At 41.5% G+C, this 22,720-nt stretch overlaps 1 protein-coding gene across 3 annotated transcripts in view; it reads left to right on the top strand.

Moving 5' to 3' along the window:
• The window catches only part of tbc1d22a (TBC1 domain family, member 22a), a 75,846-nt gene that overhangs the window by 39,162 nt on the left and 13,964 nt on the right, over positions 1–22,720 (top strand). For all 3 annotated transcript variants that reach the window (XM_061667305.1, XM_061667307.1, XM_061667306.1), the window contains 4 exons: positions 1,128–1,234; positions 8,953–9,028; positions 14,268–14,395; positions 20,672–20,767. In XM_061667305.1, the coding sequence (XP_061523289.1) occupies positions 1,128–1,234; positions 8,953–9,028; positions 14,268–14,395; positions 20,672–20,767 (407 nt within the window). The remainder of the gene's footprint in view (positions 1–1,127; positions 1,235–8,952; positions 9,029–14,267; positions 14,396–20,671; positions 20,768–22,720) is intronic.

The raw sequence follows: 22,720 nt of genomic DNA on the forward strand, positions 1-22,720 counted from the left end.
CACTGGTTGTCAGGGGCTTGTCAGAATTCTGTCAAAGCCCCACTCTGGCCGTCACACACTACTGCCGTTAATGACATGTGATGCCACCCACCGATGTAGTCACCCACTGGAAGAGAGTGACGAGAATATTTTCTTCCCTGTCTCCCTTTACATATTTTTTTTCTTTTTTTTTTATTTATTTTTTTACATACACTATGAAAAACAACATTTAGACAAACCTCTTAAACAAGCGATCAATCAGGGTTAGAGCTAGACAACTTTCGGTCCTCCCTGAGTCTTTGTTTCTTTTTCTCTCTTCCTTTTTAATCCCCATTTCTATTACCAGGCTGTCTTTTCTTTCTTCCACTCTCCCTGTTGATGCTGTCCTGTCTTTGCAAGGCTTTCTCTGAGTGGTGGGCTTATTATGGCGCCCCATGCTGAGCAAGTATTCCGGAATTGCTTTGTACCTTAAGGCTTCTTATTACTCGCGCGGACGGCGGCCGCGCTGACGTCACTGCGGCTGTCCCACGCGTAGTTTGCCTTAAATACTCGAGCCCAACCCACACGTGCAGTTTTGAAAATGTACTGCAGTTCACCTCCAAGTTGGGGGTGTCGCTACGGCTGGTATTGGCTGGGACACCACAGGGTGCAGTTTCCTCTGCATTGTTTGGGCCATTTCCGGTAGCCGTTTTTACTTTCCTTTCAGTAACAAGGAAGACAGCAACAACAATGGCGACCGTGGAACAGTGTCTGCTAGAACAAATGGACCTAAATGACCAGATGATACGTTTAATTATGCTGCAAAATCGATCGAGAAGGCGGCGGCGTAAATGGTATGTAGAACCAAGGGGCACGCGGAGTACGTCATCACAGCATGTGACTACAACGGACCAATCACGAGAGAGGATCTCAGCGGCGTTCGACGCCCAGCAACTATTTTTTCCGTGTGCGCGACAAGCTATGCAGGGGGGCTGGGCAATTTGTCGGTCACGTGACGCAATGCGGGCGTTGTCGGCCGCGCGACCGCAGGAGTATAAAGAGGCCTTTAGAGTATCCCACCAAACCCCCCCCACCCACCCCACCCCCATCTGCCTCCCTTCTCCTAATTTCCAACTCTATTCACACTTTCCCTCATTTCTCACCTCCAGAGGAAGAAGTGGAAAACTTTGACGTGTCCAGTCTCCAGGAAGAGGCTTTGAGGAACATTGAGGCTGACAGCTTCTGGTGCATGAGCAAACTGCTGGACGGCATCCAGGTAAGCGTACAGTCATTGTGTGTTCAAAAGATAAGGGGGAGAACTCTCCCTCACACTTTCATACTTTCACACCAATTTACTGTACATGCTGAATCTCCAACTGCCTCCACCTACAAGCTGCCCGCGGGGAAGATCTTCCAGTGTGGGCTATTGATACTATGGTAGTAGGCGGGAGCTGCTGGGCTCTTCTTTCTCGTTGGTACTCTTTCTCATATCCCTGGAAGATATTTTATTTAATGCTCGTCCTACAATGCGGCTGTAACTTTTACATTTTTACAGCCAATTTTCAAACCAACCAATTTGCCACAGGAAATTGTCCACTTTCAACAAACAATTGAATGCGCTTCCACGAGATGGCAGAAGGTACAATTAACTTGTGCATGCATCATTATTTAAGTACATATCATTTTTGTGGCATTTTTGATGTGCCATGGGATTTGTAAAATATGTGCCTTAGCACAATAAAGGTTTGAAAACAAGCAAAGATACAAAGCGTTCCAATCGTTGAAATTTTACATTCCCTGTCCAAATTACAGACTACAATCTATTTCTGTAGTCTTTTATTATAGGTGATTGTGCGTGTGCGAGCATTAATTCATTGCATTCGATTTGTAGGCGATTCATTTTAGAAATTAATAGTCACTGTGCCTGTGTTGTTCCTGGGGGAGCAAAGCGGAGAGGAAGATGAAAGTGCGAGCCAAGGAAGTAAGAGGGAAGAATGGAGTGTGTGTCCGTGTGTATGCTTTTGTGTCAATGGACGCTGTCCTCTCCATGCTTATTTGTGACCTTGATTCCAAACTAATTATGTACTATGCATCAGGGAAGCTGTGTTGCCCCCCCCCCCCCCAAACCCCCACCCCTCCTTCTCGCCATCCTCTACCTTCCCTCCACTCCTCCTCCTCACCATTCTCTACCTTCCCTAATGCTTTTTAAACAATCCGGTGGAGGCTGAGTGCTTCAGCAGCGTAATTAGTTGGCGATCCTTTCTCTGACCTCGTCTCCAACTCGCTCACATTCTCTATTAAACTACGCTGTGTCCTGAAGGTGGGCGTCTCAGGGGTAGAGAGGAAGGGACTCTTGTCTGTGTAATTACATTTATTCATTGGCTTTAAAGCGCCTCGTACATGCGCTGAAACTTTTCACGCTGTTTTGTTTGAGGCTAATTGCATCACTATGCTAATAATAGAAAGAGGCCGACAAAAACGCTGAATATTTGTATATGTATGTATGTATGTATGAATATATATTTATTTAACTACCAAAAAAGGGGGGATCATGACTGAGCTCTGGTCTGAATAGCAAAACTGCGAGTAATTAGCATCCCCTAAACATTTTAATTTTCCTGCATTAATCATAGTTTAAACCATAAATATATCACAAACTATGATCCCATAACACTTTAATATCATTTCAAACTCATCTTACAACATTACCCTAAAAAATAAACTAAAAATCCAAAATAAATACTTCAACAAAATTTCATGACACCAATTACTACTTTCCGAGTAAGAGAAGGCTTTCTCTTGTAGCATCTTTAGGATGTTACAGACAGCACAGAAATGTGCAGAGAACCTCAAATAGGTGAGTTCTTCAAATAATAGGTTAGTTTGTGAATTGCAAAAGACAAATAGGCAGGGTTTTACTGTATTAATTTTACACCCTTGAAGTGAACGAATATTTTGTTTTCAGTTCATTCCAGGCAAAATTCATTTCAACTTGAAGCTGCTGATTGGATTTTTCTTTTTTTGCTGAAGTGGAATTCATTTTGTTGTTGAAATGGACTAAAGCACGTCGATGGTGAGTGGCAGATTGAGTGGTAGATGAGTGCATCTTGCGCTCGTGTGTCCTGCCCCGACACGGAAGTCATTGTTAAACAGACGAGCAGTGCTGTGGAAGCGTGATCCCGGGCCTATCAACAAAATAAACACGCCGTACTGTGCAGCCCGTTTCCTCATCAAACTGGCAGCTGACAGTAGCAACTCTTGAGTTCCTGCAAACATGTTTGAACTACCTAATCCTCTCCACTCACGCTCAAATAGTCTGGTCTTTACGGTAAAGTTGTCTCACGCATTTAGATGACTCTACCTCTTGCCAGATAGACCCTCGAGGAATCAAATAATTACAGTTAATTTGAGGATAAAATATGTGCAAAATGTGAATGGTTCTTATCCAGATTAGTCTATGTACCCATTTGTTAGAGCTATTTTAAGTCGACCCTAGAGATCACTTAGTATTTCGAGCAGCTAATTACTCTTAGACTGTGCTAAATTGGACAGTGCTTCCAGACAACGTATCTAATTGAACTTATTACAATGGTTCCACATCTCCAATCAATTAAAATGGCGCTGTCGTATCTGTCTGTCGATATGCTGGAATATTCCAAGGTAATTTGCAAATTATAATCTGTCATTAACGTGCATGGTGATGTTGCAGCGTGAAATTCATAGGTGGCAGCTTGAAAGTGCATCCGATATGTGACCGTTTGCATCTCGCCGACCATTTCCTGGGGAGGGAAACTACCATAAGGCACACCGTATTAAAAGGCGCAGTCTCAATTACGGGGTCTATTTCTGTATTTAACGCATACATAAGGCGCACCGTATTATTGGGCGCAGGCATGGTAAAACATACGCGATCTTAAAACATACGGTAGCATGCATGCACGCTAAAACAATGTTTTTAAAAAGGCAGCGGGAGCAAAACTGAGTTCGGTTGTACTTTATTGAAGTATTTAACAATGTACTCAGGTTATTTTTTGATCAATCCTCATCCACAAATCCATCAAAGTCCTCATCTTCTGTATCCGAAATGAACAGCTGGGCAAGTTCTCCATCAAACATGCCAGGTTCCCTCTCGTCATTGTCGGAGTCAGTCTCGTTGCCGGGCGGCTCCTCAGAAATGATGCCGGCTTTTACGAAAAGCTCGAACAACAGTGCAAGCAGACACGTTAGCCCAAGCATCCACAATCCATTCACAAATTGTGATGTAACTCGCCCGGTCTTAGTAAAGCTGTGTTCGCCATCTGTCATCCATCGCTCCCACGCCGCTCGCAACTTCACTTTGAACACCCTGTTTACACCGATGTCCAGCGGTTGGAGTTCCAACGTCAAGCCTCCCGGAATGATGAAAAGCTCCGAGTTATTGCACTCAGTCGAATGGTGACTGTAGAGACGCTTCTCCCAGCTGTTCTTTGCTCATTAATCCATTGCTCGAGTTGGTCTTCCTACTCGGGCCACCTCGCCTCATTTCCGCGGAAACTCAGCTTCGTCTTCTTGCCTTGATGAAGCTCGTTTTCCTGCTTCCTCCACTTGCGAACCATGGATTCGTTGATCTTGAATTCTCTCGCGGTTGCTCGATTCCCATGTTCCTCCGCATAACTGATAGCTTGCAGTTTAAACTGTGCTTCGTAAGCGTGTCTCTTCGTTGGTGCCATTTTCGGTAGTCCTTAGCCAAACTGTTGTTTTACACAATCCACATACCGGCGCAATATACCTACTGGGGGCGTGCCTTTAGCATCCTCTGTCACCCCTTTACGTCCATATACTGTCCTCAGTCACGTCCGCCTTTTCTCTATGTAAGCAGTGTGTCGGCAGGAAATGCTCCCAGTCAGTCAAGTGGAGCACTCATCGAAGTCACACAACAACATTTACAGATTTTGGAACTTGGTGCACACTAAGGCATTGTAAGGCGACCCGTACATTTTGGAGAAAATTTAAGACTTTTAAGTGCGCCTTATGGTCGTGAAAATACAGGGGGGCGGGGTTCAATAGTTCAATAAGTCCATTATTTGGTTAGCCTGACTCAGAGGGCGCTTAGTTTTTAAACCCAACAGATGAGCACCTGTTTTTTTATGCTAATTCTGCAGAAATGCCTTTTGGAGCTGTAGCTTTTAAATGTCGTTTTCCGTACATTGTGAATATTTCTTTATTTTATTTTTTTTTCTGGGACGGTCACACTGGAATATGAACTTATTACTGGTAGTATGGACTACAAAGGGCACAACATGGAAAATGCCTCATACTATGATTTGAATCTTAGACCATAATTTGGCATACTACTTCGCGTTAAAAAAAAAAAAAAAAAAAAGATTAAATGAAATGCTGGTACTGTATGACCTGACACATATGTAACATACAATGTACAATGATTAAAGGCTTGACAGTTCCCTGTCCTGCTGCTCCTTGTCTGAGCTGCATCCAAGCCCTCATTTGGAGCACAGGCAAAACAGTGTGTGCCAGCGCTCATTGTCAAGGCAACCATCTGTTTCCGTGGTACCAGCTAGAGACTGGATCTATGTTGCGTAAGGGACAGGGGTCTGTGGTTTAACGTCGAGCAGAAGGTAGCAAGACTGGAGCAGACCTCGTGTCCGTTCCTTGGCTCCCTAAGGAATTTTTACGACACCTTGAGCTGTCACTCAATCCCCTAACTACATTTACGTTGTTGATCTCGTGGGGTTACTCGGTGTATGCAGATTTTGAATTGTGTTGCTGAAAAGCCCCCCCCCCCCCCCCCCCCCGAATTAAGGACTTAATTATTACAAATGCACTTAATCCTTAAATTATCTGAAAAGAAGAAGAATATTTAAGGTACAGTGTATGGTACAACTTCTTGGCACCTTTTGGGGTATCAACTGCTGACCATGTGGGTAGCTCAACAATGTGAGCCTGTAATTAGCAAAAAAAAACTAAAAACAAACCTACGTATGGCAGTGGAAATGAAAACAAATCCAGAAGGTGACATTTCTCGAAAACAACCATCTTATTAATTAACCAACAAGCTACAAAGAAAGAACACCAAAGAAATGTATTACTTCCACTGAAACAAGTGGAAGGTATGTATGGTAAGAAAACGATGCCCAGCCTTGAGTTACTCAGTCCTGGCAAGCCCATTAGTGATATGACCCAATCCAGATCTACACAATTTGTTCTATCAACTGCTCACTGAAATCCCCCAATCCCTCTTGTATATTGTCTCACTTTTTTCTTTATCAGAACCTGTTTTATATAATCGCCTTTTCTGTCACACACACTAGCAGATAACTGCACTGTCCTTCCCTTTTCAAACAACACTGAAACATCTATTTTGTAAAACCTTTATCTTTACCTGTCATCTGTCTCTTTCCCTCTCACCGACACAAACACATCACCCGCTCACCGCATTGTTGTGATGCCGCTGTCCAACTTGCTGATAGACATCCGGCACCACAATGGAAGGCAATCTGAGTCCAGTGTTGGAGCCATTGTTGTCTCTAATAGAATGGACTTTAGAGGTGAAGAGGAGCTATTGATTCAGCTGAGAGCGAGTGGAGAGGCTTTTGACACATGGCAGAACGTCTTGCTTGTATACACGGTACTTTTGATTGGTGTGTGGGCAGTTCTGTTTACATGACGGACCAAAGTCTGGTGGGAAGTGGAGAGCATATTGATAGGGAAATATGGGAGATTAGTTTCTTCCCGTTGCCTCATCTGATCAAAGGTACATCATATGGGACTTGACTTGGAGGGGGACATGCCAAGAAAGAGGTGACAATATAACAAAGGAGACAAAAGGTTGATGCAAAGAGACTGTGGAGATAAGGTCAAAAAGAAATGAAGAAACGACCATCCAAGTGAGATCAACAGGATGAAACTCTCGCTTTGTGTCATCCAACCCAAACATCAAAACATATGACTGATTTACCTGAATACTCTGCATGGATAATGAAACATGACTTTGCAATACATTAATTTATTCCCACCAGGCCTCTAAAAAAAAACCAAAACACATACAACAACTTTAAACAAGATGTGTGTCAAGAATTAAAAACAACAAAAAACAAATTAATGGAATTAGTGTCTGAATTAAGAGATGTAAGTAAATTGTCAGTAGAAGCAGGAGGTAATAAAGAGAAACGTGAGAATCGGATTTGTCTTGTGAATGCGACTGAGATATGTGATTGAAATGCATTAAGGAGAGTGACAGAAAATAAATCACAAAGTGAAGAACTCTGCATTGAGAGATATTGCATCAAAAGCCAAGATTAAGAACTGGGAAATATGCTACAGTGACTGGAAGCAGGAAAACAAGAAGCAGGTGAGAGCATGAGGAGGGTAGTTGATTAAAGCCAGCAGCCTCAATAATGCAAATGTAATTACTCTCAACGCTTGCGCTGCACCTCACCAAATTAACACCAGTGTAGAAGAGGAGGGGACTTTAGAAAATAGAGCTGAATTACAAAAGGCAAATGTCATTCAGATTAATCGATGGAGGAGGGTTAGTAGCTTGAGTAAATAGCTCTTGGGAATTTATCCTCTTATTCTGAAACGCAATCGTCCAAATCATATCAGGTCACAAGAACCAAAGAAGCACATGCTGTTATGGCGACACTCGTCAACTTTGCAAAGGCATCAGAGCTGTAACAGTCGGTACAGGATATATTTGCCCAGAGTTTTGGAATTTCCTTTTCCAAATGGCACTGTCCAGTCTCTGTTAGGGCTCTGATACTATTTCCAAAGGTGGACTATGTAAGATGCTGTCACAAAATCAGATAAGATTTGACCTAATGTACCTCATTTAGGTAAGGTTGCAAATTTTTTGGAGACACTTTGGGAACATGAGGTTGAGTTTTAAGATGGACACATTAAGTCATTTCCCCCCCCATCAAAAAACAAGTTTCAATTGCAAATGTCCAAGGACAGACACCTGTGGAACTCCACAGATAGATTCCTATGACTCATTTGGTTTTGATGGGAAAGCAGAGGATAAAAAAAACATTCCTATAGAGATTGAAACCCCCCACAAATGTTTAAATGGATGTTTCTACCCAGCCAGGCACCAATCGGCTCAGGGAGGATGCACACACACCTTCGTTCTGCTGAGCATGAAGGACAACGAGAGCTGTTTATTACTAAATCACCCCTCCCTCCTTTCTTCCTTCCTTCTCTCTCGTTCTCATTTTCTCATTCCATCACTCTCTGCTTGTTGGATGGTTTGCCACATCAGCTGTTCTTTGGCCATGCTGAAATGACCCCTCAAGGAAACTTAATCCTCGTTGTTTGTCTCTCTGTGTGTGTGTGTGTCTGTGTGTGTGTGTGTGTGTGCGCGCGCATGTGTGTTTGTGAGTTTGGAGTCGCCCACAGAATGCTTACAGGCCCTTCTCAGATGCCCATTCTGCAAGTTTGACGAACCGTTGTTGCCCACTCCTGTGATCATTGTGTCCATATTACAGCCTGAAGTGTTGTACTGCAGGTTTATTAGCTTTTTGACACACAGTTATGTGTAAGGTACTGTTTAGCAAATGTACACATTTTCATTCCATCTCATGTTAAATTTTTGCCACCCGCAAGACAATGAGCTCTCAGCTTTGTCTTTCAAGCCACACACTGATTTTAATAGACTGCTCGAGCGACGTGTGTAATGCGCAAAGCACTTCAAGTCTGTAATGGCTGCTGCTCTTTTTCCGCGACAAATGAACCATCAAAGAACGGGAGAGAAATTAAAATTTTAGACAGTTTTGTGTCTGTGTCCGCGATTAGCTGCAGGCCACCAAAGGAACAATTTTAGAAATGTTGTCCAAGCAATTACTGGGAAACATGAAGACTATTTCTTGAATGATGTTCTGTCTGTTGCACAAGCTCCTCTCATACATGTAAATGGTTTTGCTTTTAGAAATGTTTGTTCTAAAGATCTAGTTGTATGATGGAGACTTGAACTGTCTGACCACTGTTCTTTCTTCCCAGGACAACTACACCTTTGCACAGCCAGGCATTCAGAGGAAAGTCAAGGCACTGGAGGAGCTGGTCAGCAGGATAGATGGTTAGTCTCATGCTTATCCTTAACAAAACTAAAATAAAATAATGATTTCGAGATCGGCGGCGGAACAGAATCTGTGTGTGTGGTGTTCTGTGTTGAGATTATCGCAGCACACCACACGCAATACGAGCAAAACTGTTAAATGCCTAAATTGGGTCACTTGAGTCGAGGTACCACTTTATTTTTTGTGACATTTTGGTTTGGTGGTGTGTCGGAAATTTTCCAACGTAAAATATGTTCCTTCACTCAGTAAAGTTTGGGAAACACCGCTTTAAGCTGGCCTAAAACACAGATTTAAGGTCCCCTACAGTACATGTTCTAGAGAAAAAGGTCGACGAATGCGTCAAGCATGTCTCATTGAAGCGTGCCTTTGTATAATGACCATGCTATTGGATAACCTTGCAACGTCCCATGATGCTGTCACCCTCTTTGTCAGTCAGGGTGAGGAGAAGACGAAACTCAACACCCCCAAGCGTGTGCATTTGTGTGTCCAGGTCATGGTTATAGTATGCGAGTGTATGTTAGAATGTGTGCGCTAGTGTTAATGAAACCAGATTGTTCGCATTTGGACCGTGAATGTGGGTTCAAAAAGAAATAAATGAAGACAAAGCAAAATCATGTCCTTGCGACACATAAGCTTCAGCGCGCAGCACCAGCAAAAGGCTTGAAAAATATGACTCGGCAAGTTTCGCTGCTTGCTGACTCCATAAGTGCCCTGTCATCGCAGCCGGGGCACAGACATTTTCTACCTCGCTGGTTTGACATTACCACCCCTAATGAGATCACTGATACCTTTTCTCTCGTATTACACTATAGCGTTTCGGTTTGCTGTCAACAGAGCATCTGATTTTTGGGGCGTCTCAAAGGCTTGTCAACTTTTTCAAAATGACTTAGCAGCACCTATTAGATGTAAGTTTGGCTTGTGACACTGCAATCCCCTATCCTCTCACACAGTGCTTAGTGTTAGATCTTGGAGATGGCTAGAGTGTCAAGGAAAGGGCGTAGTAGATGGATGTTATTGACCTCAGCCTGCTGTTTGATTGAATTAATGGTCAGCAGCACTCGGTCAGCATTGGCAGCAGATTGCTGATCTGTCTGTCCCTCCTTCTTCCCTTCGTTTCAATAACTGTGATTGAACCAAAATGCAAAATAAAGGCACACCACCATTCCCTGTACCTGCATGCCTATGTAGTTTAAGACCTGATTAAAAACTGTTTTGTGGCTGATAAAACCACAGGGTAGCAATCATTCGCTTTTAAAACAATGCCACTTTAACACCGTTCTTGAGGGGATAATAGCTAATTCTGTCAGCATAATGAGCACATACATTTTGTGGCAAAATATCGTCGACAGCAAAAGATGAGTAAACAGAAGTAAGTTTATTTCCTTGTTGATTGCTCTCGAATAAAAACCACAGCATTTTTTTCACTGCCCGCCCCTCATAATTATTCCACTTGTAACAATTCACGGAAACTTCTGTTTGCCTTGTTCGACGCCCTCGCTTGGCACCCTACCTCCTCCAAAGACAAGCCACAAATGCCTCTCTGATCTCTTTATCGCTCCCTTATCTTCTGTCTGTGTATTTGTCGCGAGCAAGTGCATTAGCATGAGTTCATTAACATGCAAATTGCCCAAAGGTGAATTTAGTTATGCAAATGAGAGGCACACTGACGCGTGTGCTGTGTGCGCCTGCATTGTGTTAAATGGCTGGTAGTTGGGTTGAGATGCTGTATAGCATTATGGATGATAAAAGACCAATAGGAAAAAAAAATATACTGTTCTCTAGGTCTAGTTTAAAGTTGATGTGCATTTTCAAGCGTGACATTGTTTAAAGTTGAGCGTATATTTCTTCTGTTAACTTTAAAAGTGCAACTGTTTGTGACCAACTCCTGCAGTCCCCCTGCGGTCAGCCGCATTGTTTTTGTGATCGTGTTTGTTTTGTGTTCCAGGAATAATTACCTGTACAGTTAATGGACTCTCCTGTTTGCCTTTTAGGTTCCAGTTCTGCTTAAATTAATAAAATGAGTTATAACAATATACTATTGCCTTAAAGTTTAGTTGTTGAGCATAAAAAAATCCCTTTATCATCTTCTAAAGAAGGTCTTTTTAAACAAGTTGGTTTTGGGCAATGCTTTGTGGGCTGATGAATTCAGATTGGATTAGTTTGCTGGGTGGTTTAGTGGTTTGCACGTCTGCCTCGCTTAGCAAATGTCACACATCAGCTTACCTTGAACAAGGAAAGCAAGGAATGCGAAGCAGAAGAGAACAAAGCTTTCCTTCCCCCACACTTGCATGCGGCATGATATACATTTGTACTGATGATTTGTCCTCATATTAAAGCAGCGGGAGAAAGCAGAAGTCAATGAAAGAAAGAGTGTGGCGCAAATAAAGGTCAGATGAGAGGACGTAATGTGTTGTTGCAATTATACTGTGCACCAAGGAGAGTCGAGCCAAAACGTCCTCATCAGCACAATGCTGGGAAATACTCACTCGTCACTGTACGACCTCTGACCGTCCCGTGTTCGCCGTGCCTGAGCCATGAGCCAGCAGCTTGGCCTCCGTCTTCAACTTTAGCTCCGCGGTAGGAAAGAAGACAAGACTCATCAGTCAATCAGTGTCCATGAGCGATATCATCCTCCACCTAGCTCGGCCCGCACTAACCAGCCGACCCAGCATGCCGAGCGCGGTGCCAGCTGGACTGCAGCCCAGAGTTAAAAAGCCACAAGTTTTAGTCGAATGTGTGTGCGTGTGTTAATTTTAGCTCCTCGCCTGCTGTGATAATTCCTCATGACAAACGGCAATCGGCAACCTATGCTTCCTACTCATGTTTGCTCAAGTCTTAATACTAGACAGAGCAAGTTCATTAGCGTAATTTAACTTTGTCCAAAAGTTGTTCTCAAGTGTTTGGCAGTCGGCCGATGTCTGTCACCGTTCGCCCTTAATGGGGCAGCCATGTTGTGTGCTCTCACAGCGGCGCGTAATAATTACATTGCAGAGACAAGTGCGCAATAGTAGCTGTATTTTTTTATTTTATTTTAAAACATGCTTGCTTGAGCTCTGCGAGAAGGTCTCATTCAAGTGATTGCTGGGTGTTGTTATAATGTTCCGGACATGAAAATTGTATCGAAAGTGGTAATGTCTGTATGTGCGCTTGTCAGTCAAATGATGCCATAGTTCCTCCCTAACTGCCTTTTTGCACAGACTCTCTGACAGTTCTGTAATTACAGCTCTATTATGAGGCACACGTGTGTGTGTGTGTGTGTGTGTGTGTGTGTGGTGTGTGTGTGGACTGGAGATTGAGTGTCACAGGTTTGATTGCTTTGAAATATATCAGCCTCTGCATAAATAGCGGTATTTTTAATCTTTTGACGGGGAAGCAACATTTATCAGTAACATAGAAAAGGAACAAAGGTGCAAAGTTTTTAAATGTTTTCCTTTGACTCATCTATTCATCTCACTGAGGGGAATGCTATGACCTGACATGGAGTAAAAACAAAAATGGCTTTTGCACAATTTAACATACGATGCTAATGAAAATCTAAAAATGCAAACTGGCAGTGTTTGTGTGGCTGTTAGTTTTCTGGTTGGTTAGTTAGCGCGATTGCACAAAAATATTTTTTTCACAATAAATATAAAAAAATAAGTACTGTGCGTGGAGTGGTGAATGCGTCCAATTACCGTAATTTCTCGTGTATAATGCGCACCCATGTACAATACGCACCCCCAAAGTTGACCTCAAAATTCTGGAAAACTCTTCTACCTAGGTATAGTGCATTTTTACAATGCATGATTTTGCTTCTACCCAGATGATCAAAACATAGAAGTATTATTTGGATTTTGTTAGTTTTTTTTAAAAATTCTGAAGTTAAGCACTTTATTTGAACACGTAATCCTTTTTTTTATTATTTACTTGCTCTTATTTTAAAAGTCACAGCCCTACTTTTATTGAGGAAATGAGAAAACACACAGTTGTGCTCATATGTTTGATTACCCAGGCAGAATTTGTAAGATGGGTACAATTCTGGAAAACATGGACCAGGAGAAACATAAAATTGTATTTTAATGGGATTCAAATTAAACTGTCAAGCATTTCAGAAAAGCATTATCATTAAACAAAACATAGCCATAAAGAAATTAATGATGGTTGTTGTTCATTCATCAGTCATATTAAAAAAACAACAACTATATTTTACAAATTCTGCCAGGATATGTAAACTTATGAGCATAACTGTACATATATGCAGTCATACGTACCCCCGGTCATATTGGAATGAAAGTGTAGGCTACAACTTTTTTTATAACCACTAGGTGACAGTGGCATTTTGGAATGAAAGTGTACAGCTTTTTCATAACCACTAGATGGCGGCATATTTATAAAATGTGAAAGTTTTTTTTCCATGTGCCCCTATACCTATGTATAATGCGCACTATTGACTTCAGACAAAAAAAGATTTTGGGGGGGGGGGGGGTGCGCATTATACACGAGAAATTACAGTAATTTATTTTTTCCTCATATTGGTACTTTTTGCTGTACTATCTCATGAATGGTCCCTCATTAAACAGGAAGTAGACTGCGAATGAGTTAAACTTAATTTGGCATGTTTTTTAACTGTTTGGTCTTTGTTGCTCGAAAAATCTCTGCTCTTTCTTTATTAGTATGCAATTATTTGTCCCACCGACCTGCTAAAAGCACTTAAACGTTGGAAAAATTGTTCTCCAAAAGAAATGGAAGCCTGAGATTTTCTGATTACATCATTTCATAAAGTATTGTCATCAAATGAAATCCAGTATAGGGATGGAACACTTTTTCTTTGTGGATGCAAAGTTAGAATGTTTTCTTGCTGGAAGCTGTGACTGTACCCTTTCTAAACCTTCATCATGCTTGCAGACAGTGCAGCACAATTGGTCACTGCAAGACATGGCAGGCTGATTCAGCAAGAGAGCTATGTCATCGCCATGAATACAAAGCTGCCTTTTGTTGTGCGTCAACACTCCGCGGCCGGCATGCGATAATCAATACCCGTTATGCGTGCGTGTGTGGTACGCTAGTATGATGCCCGTGATGTCCACTTCAAGGAGGTAATTGCGGGACTTAAGCTTTTAATATGGAATGATCTTTACTCAATGAGAGAAATAAGCCATACAGGCTTTCTTGTAAACAAAATATCTCAACACAAAGCAATGTGTGTCAACTTGAGAGCTTTTAAAAATATGATATTCTTGTTGTTTCTCCATCTTGCAGAGTCAGTGCATCATCACATGCAGCATTACGAGGTGGAATACTTGCAGTTTGCCTTTCGCTGGATGAACAACCTTTTGATGCGGGAGCTGCCACTCCGATGCACTATTAGACTCTGGGACACCTACCAGGTAATCACACTCATCTACAGGATATACACGCATTTACTGCAATGGCGTAACTCTGTTGACAGAGGGCAAGCTCTTAATCGCGTTCCAAACATGTCTCTCCGTGATTGTGGTGCTGCTCTTTTCACATTCAGTCCCTCTTGTATTTATTTATTAGCAGCGCCTACAGTTTTGCTAGATGGTTAACCTCCTTTTAGCATCGCCACTTACGCCAAGTGTTTTTTTTTTGTTATTGAGTCAACGTCCGCTACTTGTGTGGCTAGCACTTGAGCTCTCCTGAAAATATACAGCGGATTCTCCAGTCCCCGAATGTGATGTTTGATGAGATGAGAGTAATTTCACTTAAATTCTAATGTATTTACAATATTTAGCGGCACTGAGCTTTAATTTTCATCGTGGTATTCCGCGATACATTTCTTAAAAGATTTAATACCCAATAAATCTTGTCAGTATTATTCATGTAGGGATTGTGTGTGCTTCATAACACAATTTACTAAAATCTTTAATCCTGAACATTTTGTGAAAGAGTATGAATTTTACATCTTAAGTGAGGGAAAAAACAAGGCAAATGGTGAGTAAAAAATGCGTAGAATTGCCTTGACAGTGATTTAATAAGTAAGAGCATGGGTCACCCACAGTCCTGAATTATTATTTCCTACATAAAATAATAGAAAATTTCATCGAGTTTCTCAAAGTTTGTGCCCATCAAGAAACCGTGTTCAAGGTCTTGTGGCTAATGGATCTCCTGTACATGCCTGTATGATTACCTTAGCAACAAGCAGTTCTATATCAGTTCTATATAATGGTGTGAAAAAGTGTTTGTATATATTTGATGATGGGAAACATTTAATTGTGACCAAAACAAACAAAAAAAAAAAGAAATCAGGAAGGGGGCAAACACTTGTTCACACCACTGCACATAACCCATAAGTTACGAGTGTAATCAGTGCAAAAGAACAAATATGTACAGGACTGTAATTGCGGACTGTTCTCTAAAACCGTAGACCTACTGTTGTGTTTACAAAAAAAAAACAATCAATACAAAAACTGTCCTGAATGGTCTGAAAGTTGGAAAATAAATGAAACGACGGTTGAGTGAGTTGCCGACCTACACATTGTACTTGTAATCCTCCCCCTAAATATTTGATTCTACAATGCTGTTTGGATGGCAGCCCCATCGCACACACAGGTACACTGCACAAACACACAGTACACCTGTTTTTTGGCAGGCTCAGTCACCTGTCGTCCTACTCTCGTAGGGGAATTGGGCCATTTCCTCTCATAAAACTTTCAGCATTATAGAAGCTATAAACCGCTCTTGTCTGTTCTACTAGATTTGGCAACACAGCAAACGAGGGCTGGGCAACCTTTACAACGCTTTACATCCAGATTCAGATACACGTCTCGATAAGAGACAATATAAAAAGGGAAAACAATTACGATAAAACTAAACTTCAAGGTGGGGCCGTTGTTTCTTTTTTTTTTTAAAGAGCATTGCAAACCAAGTTAAACTATTTGATGGGAATTAAACAAAAACCAAAAATGGGAACCATACAAAATTGTCCGTAACCCTGAATGTGAAGTGGGAACTTTTAACAATAGAAAATTTACCGGTATATGTAAAAAGAATTGCGAACGAAGCAGAACTTGCTATGTGAGGACAAACAATGGTACCAAACTGGTAGGCGGAAACTTGACCAAAAAAAACATTAAAAAAAACAAAAAACAATTGATCACAAACGAACTGCTGGGTGGGAACGGATTGATAAATATACAAACTAAAGTTGTTGGCGGTTGAATATAAAATCTATCAAATGTGCTATACATATCCGATTGTTAGTCTTAGCACAGATGCGAACCAAAACAGCTGTTAATTTGGAGTGACTGTAGCAGCGATAGGGACACTGTGCAGTGTTATTTTAAGGTAATATTACACGTTGCTGGTTTAATCAAATGTGACACTTAAGGTTGTGCAACCTTTATTCATCTCATTATACTGTATAGCTGATGGTCACTGTTACGTATTGATTAGGCAGTTGTACACAGGCAGTTTTTATTTTATTTTTTTAACAAGACGAGATATTGATTTTATGTGCAATAATGACTGAAATGCAAAGCAAGGCTGTTGGAGACAAACATGTTTTTTGGGTCACTCTCAATGCCCCTGATAAATCGGAAGCCTTTGCCCTTTCCCTCCGAGCGTCTGTGTGCCTTCCAAGGGAGGCTTTAACCTGAATGTTGTAATGTCTCCGCTGTGGTCTTCTTTCTGTGGGGTGACCATCTGTTCAGCTACCACGCTCCAGCACAAGCCGGCCTTTTGCGCTTTCTCTCAATTCCTCTCATATTCTCTTCTTCTTTTACCAATTTATGGCATCTTCCTATTTGGCTGGCTCTGTTTCTCCAAATGATAATTTATTATACTTTTTTTGCCTTTAGTGGCCATGCATTTGTCCCTCTTGATCCTGCTAGCAGAAGGGATGAAAGTGACATTAAAAACACAAAGACACACACACACAGGAATTATGTCGTGGGAAAAAAAAAAAAACAACACACATTCACTTTTCCTCCCCAGCAGGCGGGCGGGCAGGCAGACAGACAGGGACCAAATTATCCCTGTTGCGTAGAGCATGAAATTAGCAAGTAACACAGTGTGGCAGCATTAGCATGGCTGTTAAAGTGATACTGTGACATTTTCAGCCTCTGAATCATGCTTCCTCTTCATGCCGTGCCTGTACTTTATCATGTAGGGAGCCGCTCAGTGCTGAGTGACCAGTGCACGTGTAAAAATAAATATGGGAATTATGACTTTGAATGTTTTTTTTTTGGTGTTTGTTTTTGAATAGTGTTGCTTCTTTTGCCATATAAAGGTTCCTTTCGTACAGCATCACGTTCAACAAAATCAGCAAAGCCTCAGTTGATTGTATGAGTCACAGTTTAAGCCTTGGTAAATTGTATTGTTTTTGGTCATTCCAAGAAACGAAAAGAATTCTGATGAACTAATTATTTTTCAATTTATTTTTTTATATTTATGATTATTTAAAATGTTTATAAAACAAGGAACACTGAAGTAGCTGTTTAAACTTTAAGTACAGGTTTAAAAATCATTTCTCAAGTAAAGTTAAACAAAACTGATTGAGAATGTACTCTGAGTAAGACGTTACTTTTTGAGGGGGTTGCACTTGTTTTGAGAGAGAATTTTTTTTTTTTTTTTTTTTACAGACCTCGAAGTAGTTGTTATTTAATGAATACATTTAAAATAAGTAATGTTAATATCAGACTTTACTTAAACTGGGTATCAAACTAAAATTGTGCAGACCAACCGAAAGACAATCGCAAACGTCCGTTTGACCCCTGCGCAGGTTCGATGTCGAAAGGTTCAAAGGTAACCGAAAGCATGTGTAAACCCAACTGTTATGATGTTCTCGGGAGCACCAAAAAGGGAATTTGAATCCCAAAGTGTCCGAAGCAAAACAATCCAGAGACGTAATTCTTACTTCATTTATTCAACTCCCAAATACTGCATGTGAAACAATGAATGCACAAATAAATGTATACACTCAGGAGTTTTATGCAAAAAATGACAACAAATGGTTCCATTTGACCTGCAATATAAAAGGAAGGTTAGTATGTTTTTTTTATACTCACATGGCTGCATTTTTGTCATGCTTTTCCAGGTAGAAAATACCAGAGTGTACAGAATTGTGATTTAATGCACTCCCAGCATTTAACAGCTTTTCTGAAAGTGTTTTTTTTTTTTTTTTTGACTCATCGCTGTGCTTTTCATTTGAGAGGAGAGTAACATTAAAAATTCAAGAAAAAACATCTTTAATATGCATCACAGTAATAAAACTAATTGACTTAAAGCAAGCATATTCAAGGTGCATTTTAGGCAGACTGGCAGAATTAGTGATTGATCGCACTTGATTATGGAATGATATGATTAGTTTGATTAAGATCCTCACCCCCAGTAATTTTTCCACCTCCAGTTTTACGAGGAACCCATCAAACCCATTATTTTAATTGTTCATCCCTTCCAATTTACCCAAGTGCTGAGTTACTAGAAGCGCGCTGAGCTCAAGATACAAGCTGTTAAATCACCAGTGGTTTCTCATAGGTCTTTAGTGTCGTAGACCTTGCATGATAATTTGCAATTTAAAATGGGTGTAAAGTTAAAATTCCTTTTGCATAAATGGAAGAAATACTTTTGTGACATTAAATTCCTGTCAGCGCTCGTTCAAAAAGTGCTTTTATCGCGTCACTCAAGCGTCAGCGTTTCTGACGTTTTCTGTCCTTCCCGTGTAATTATTGCATCAGCGCTTGATCATCTTGCATCACTTCCGCAAGCGCCGTCACCTCGTCTTCCGTCGCTTCGTTGGAATAGCAATGAAGCTCCGTGTCATGCTGGTTTGTTTTGCGAGACGTTTTGAACCCCGCGAGAACCGACGCAGCAGTTTGAAGCCTCTGTGACATTGCAATATTCCCACTCACGTCTTTATTTACCTTGCCTTTCCGAGCCTCACACGCAACCCTTTCTCTTCTCTATTCCCCCTCCATCATCCTGTCTCCTCACCCACATCCTCTCCACTTTGATCAGCCGGTCTAGTATGTCTCAGCCAATATGGCTGCCGCGGCACAAGGGCTGCTGGATACGAGGCATAACAACAGAACAGGAGATGTGTGGCTTTAACTGTGTCACCTTGACTAGTATGACAAACTTTATTTTGTATTTGATAATGACAAGAACGTCATTGAAATGACGCGGCGCAATAGGACAGTAGGGAGGGATAGTGTGTCAGGGAGAGAAATTGATGTGGAACGAGACAAAGAGTGATGGATGATGCAAATGCGGCTAACATTTTTTACTGTCAACATTAATCTGTTGGGATGTTAGGGCCTATGTTTTGCCTTTGCATGTATTTTGGACAATGCATTTTTTGGCAAGAGTCGCTTGAGTAAAGCCCAGTTAATTTTCTTAAAATACCCAAACCACGAGTCATTGTTTAAACATGCTCCTAGCAAAGCTTTGCACTGAACACCGTATCAAGTAACCAGTGGCACCTGGGTCTTCAGCACATCTGTTCACACAACAAAACAGCTTTGGAGCCTCTTACACATTGCAGTATGTTATTGCAAACTGTTTACTTACGTGACGACACAGCTAAGGCATCCAGCAGAAACATTACTTCCGTCGGTCAACAGGGTATTCAAAAGACGGTTTTGGATTAGACATGCAAAGGTGAGCAATTGGTACATTGGCAGCTACCGGCCTGGCAAGCATACCACAAAGCTTTAAGATGCTTTTCCAGGGAGCAAGATAAGAGTGGCTTTCAGTTTTATAGTCGGTTGAAGTTTGCCAGTGCCCTCAACCGTGAACTCAAAACCCACACTCGGGAGACGAAAAGGAAATTAAAACAGCAAATCTTTGGCCACTGATAAACACGGCGCTCCTGGCGTGTCACTCATATATTCACTCATCCTTGTTTGTGTTTGCTCTCTCCTGTTGTTTGGACGCGAGCTGCCAGGTTAGACCAACAAGGGCGGCGTATATGAGTCACGTCACGCCACGCTTGGCTGTTCGCAAGCATCCCCTCGAACAGTCACTGTAGGGCAAAAGGCAAGAAAACAGCCATGGATTTCCTTCAACCAAAATGAGGACAAGGTTGCTATCAAAGCACCGCACTACATGCGCGTGCTCATGTGCATCAGCGTAGTAGTGCGTACACAGAGGCACATGCATGAGCGCAATGACACACTTTAATTCCCTGTATTTGAGGGGGGGGAAGAATATGGGTAACTAAACCTCCCTGACAAGCATGCCAGAATTAGTTCAACACATCTCACCATTTACACTTTGAATATTGGGTGCCATCTTTAAAGGGGCCACACACTTCTCGGATTCAAAGACCCGAGTAATTATCCTCCATGTGATAGGGCTCTGGAGGAAAATGAATAAGAACAAGGAATCCTTTGTCTTTCTCTGACTCTAATTCCCCACTGCTCATAAAAAAAAAAAAAAAAGCTGTCTGCCAAACATAATGAGGGGTTGAAATAAGAAAGCGTGCAAAGAAAAGAAGAATTGTGTCGCTTGGTTGTTCTGCATTTGCGTATTTCTGGATTCTAGCATAAAATGTTCTTTTTATTTATTGATTTCCTTACACTTTTTGCTATGTTAATGGTTATATTTGTAAAAAGTAAATGGGAGGACACGTTTGAGGTAAAACACTGAGATTATTCACTTAGTTAAATCAACCCGCAACTTTTTCATTTTGTTTCCTCTAGGCTGAACCCGAGGGTTTCTCCCATTTCCATCTCTACGTCTGTGCAGCCTTCCTTGTGAGGTGGAGAAAAGAGATTCTTGAGGAGCGAGACTTTCAGGTAAAAAAAAAAAAAATAAAGCACATTGGCTGCTCGCACTTGTAGTAGCACAGAGCTCAATCGACTATATACGGTATGCGAGAAATCTACCAGGCCATAATTGTGGAGTTGTTCATGGTCCACATCCCTCTCCATTACCTCCATGGTCATTAACTGTAAGGTTCAGAAGTCACAAGTGCATTAGTGGATGGTGCTCGACAGCTGCCAGAAGGTGACTTTGCTGGCCTGCTCAACAGGAGACATGACTCTTCCACTGCACTGGCGCAGTACATCATCAGCTCACACCAACATGCACTGCTTCCACTATATATTACAGTGGAACGTCCCAATAGTGGGACTGTTTGGAGTTCTAGCATTTCTGGGAAGGAATTTCCTCAAAAGTCAAACAAATCCAATAAGATGGCAGCTCAATGAGATTATAGTGTGCTTTGTTCTTTCTGTCGCTTTTTTTCTTTTTGACAGTCCCCCCCCCCCCCCTCAGTCACGTGTCCAAGTCGGGAATCTTCAACTGTGGAGTAGATAACGATAAAGGTTAATTTATCGTTAATAACATTTAGCTTGTCGTACGTTGTGAGCTCAACATGGCTCCGAAAGGTATGTATTCATTTGTTATTCCTCGGGATTGCACTCTAAATTCCGACTTGCTATTCGTATTGACATTAACGAATGCCTTCCGAATCAGAATCGAATGGCTAATCCTTATCCTATTCAAAAATATTTCAAGATCTCATAGTCCAATGAATGAAAAATCCAACTTGACTGTTTGAAAACTGTCTATAAAAGTTTTGCATCTGTATAATATCGCCAAAAAACAACAGAAATTCTGGTTTATTTCTCGACCGGAAAATGTTTTTGGTGTTCGGCTTTTCACCACTAGATAGCAATGCCGATCTTCCGGTGGCTGAATCTAAAAGGGGACAGTTTGTTTCTGTGTGTGTGTGTGTGTGTGTGTGTGTGTAATTTTGCATGGAACAAAAACTAACATGTACCAGTACAGGTACTATTAAATTTTGTTGGTGCTGGTGTGTGTAATGTTCTTATCTGTAATAGACTAATAGTACACTTAACACAAACATATTGGCAATCATAAATTTTGCATCCTGATTTCGACTTTGCTTCGTGCGTGATTGTGTGCCATTTTGACATACAATGACGGACAAGCCTAGCAAGAGGGAGGGACTCACTGTGGACTTAGAAAAGACCATTTGTGAGGACTAATGTACAGTGTATCAATGGCACATGCATTTCAGGGCATGCGCTCGCAAATACAGTATGGAAGAAATACAGTCAGTCCACAATTGCCACTACTGTGGGGGACGGCGTTTTTGATGCTGCTGGCATGGCCAAGGCAGTGAAATGTCTTCAAAAGAGAAACTTTTGGACCAAGTGGAAAAGCTGTTGCTCGTTTGGATAAATGAAAACATTTGCGCGGAGGCGAGGCACTTACATCCCAACTTGTTGTCAAGAAAAGAAGCTGCTGCAAGCCAAGAACTCTAGGTAATGTGGATTTCATTTTTTGTCGTCATCGTTGCAACCTGTTTGTTCAAGTTAAAGGTTTTTGTGATTTCTGACTGGCTGCGAAGGATTCGTGACATGACACTGTTTGGGGTCGTTGGTGTAGCGTGGTGCAGAAAGGACTGGTTGTCCTTTTTTATAAGGACAAACAGTCCTTTATAACTTCATGAAGTTATTTTTGTTGCTCAACGTTTAATTTGAAAAGTTATTTTTCTAATTGTCTGTTATTTCCCTGCAGCGTGCAAAAAGAGAACATTTTGTTCATAACGTTCGTGATATCGGGTGGCACGGTGGGCGACTGACTGGTTAGCACATCTGCTTCACAGTTATGAGGACCGGGGTTCAAATCCTGGCCCCGCTTGTGTGGAATTTGCATGTTCTCCCCGTGCCTGCGTGGGTTTTCTCTGGGTACTCCGGTTTCCTCCCACATCCCAAAAA

Source organism: Phycodurus eques, chromosome 22 (genome assembly GCF_024500275.1).
Source record: "Phycodurus eques isolate BA_2022a chromosome 22, UOR_Pequ_1.1, whole genome shotgun sequence".
In the NCBI taxonomy this organism is placed as follows: domain Eukaryota; kingdom Metazoa; phylum Chordata; class Actinopteri; order Syngnathiformes; family Syngnathidae; genus Phycodurus; species Phycodurus eques.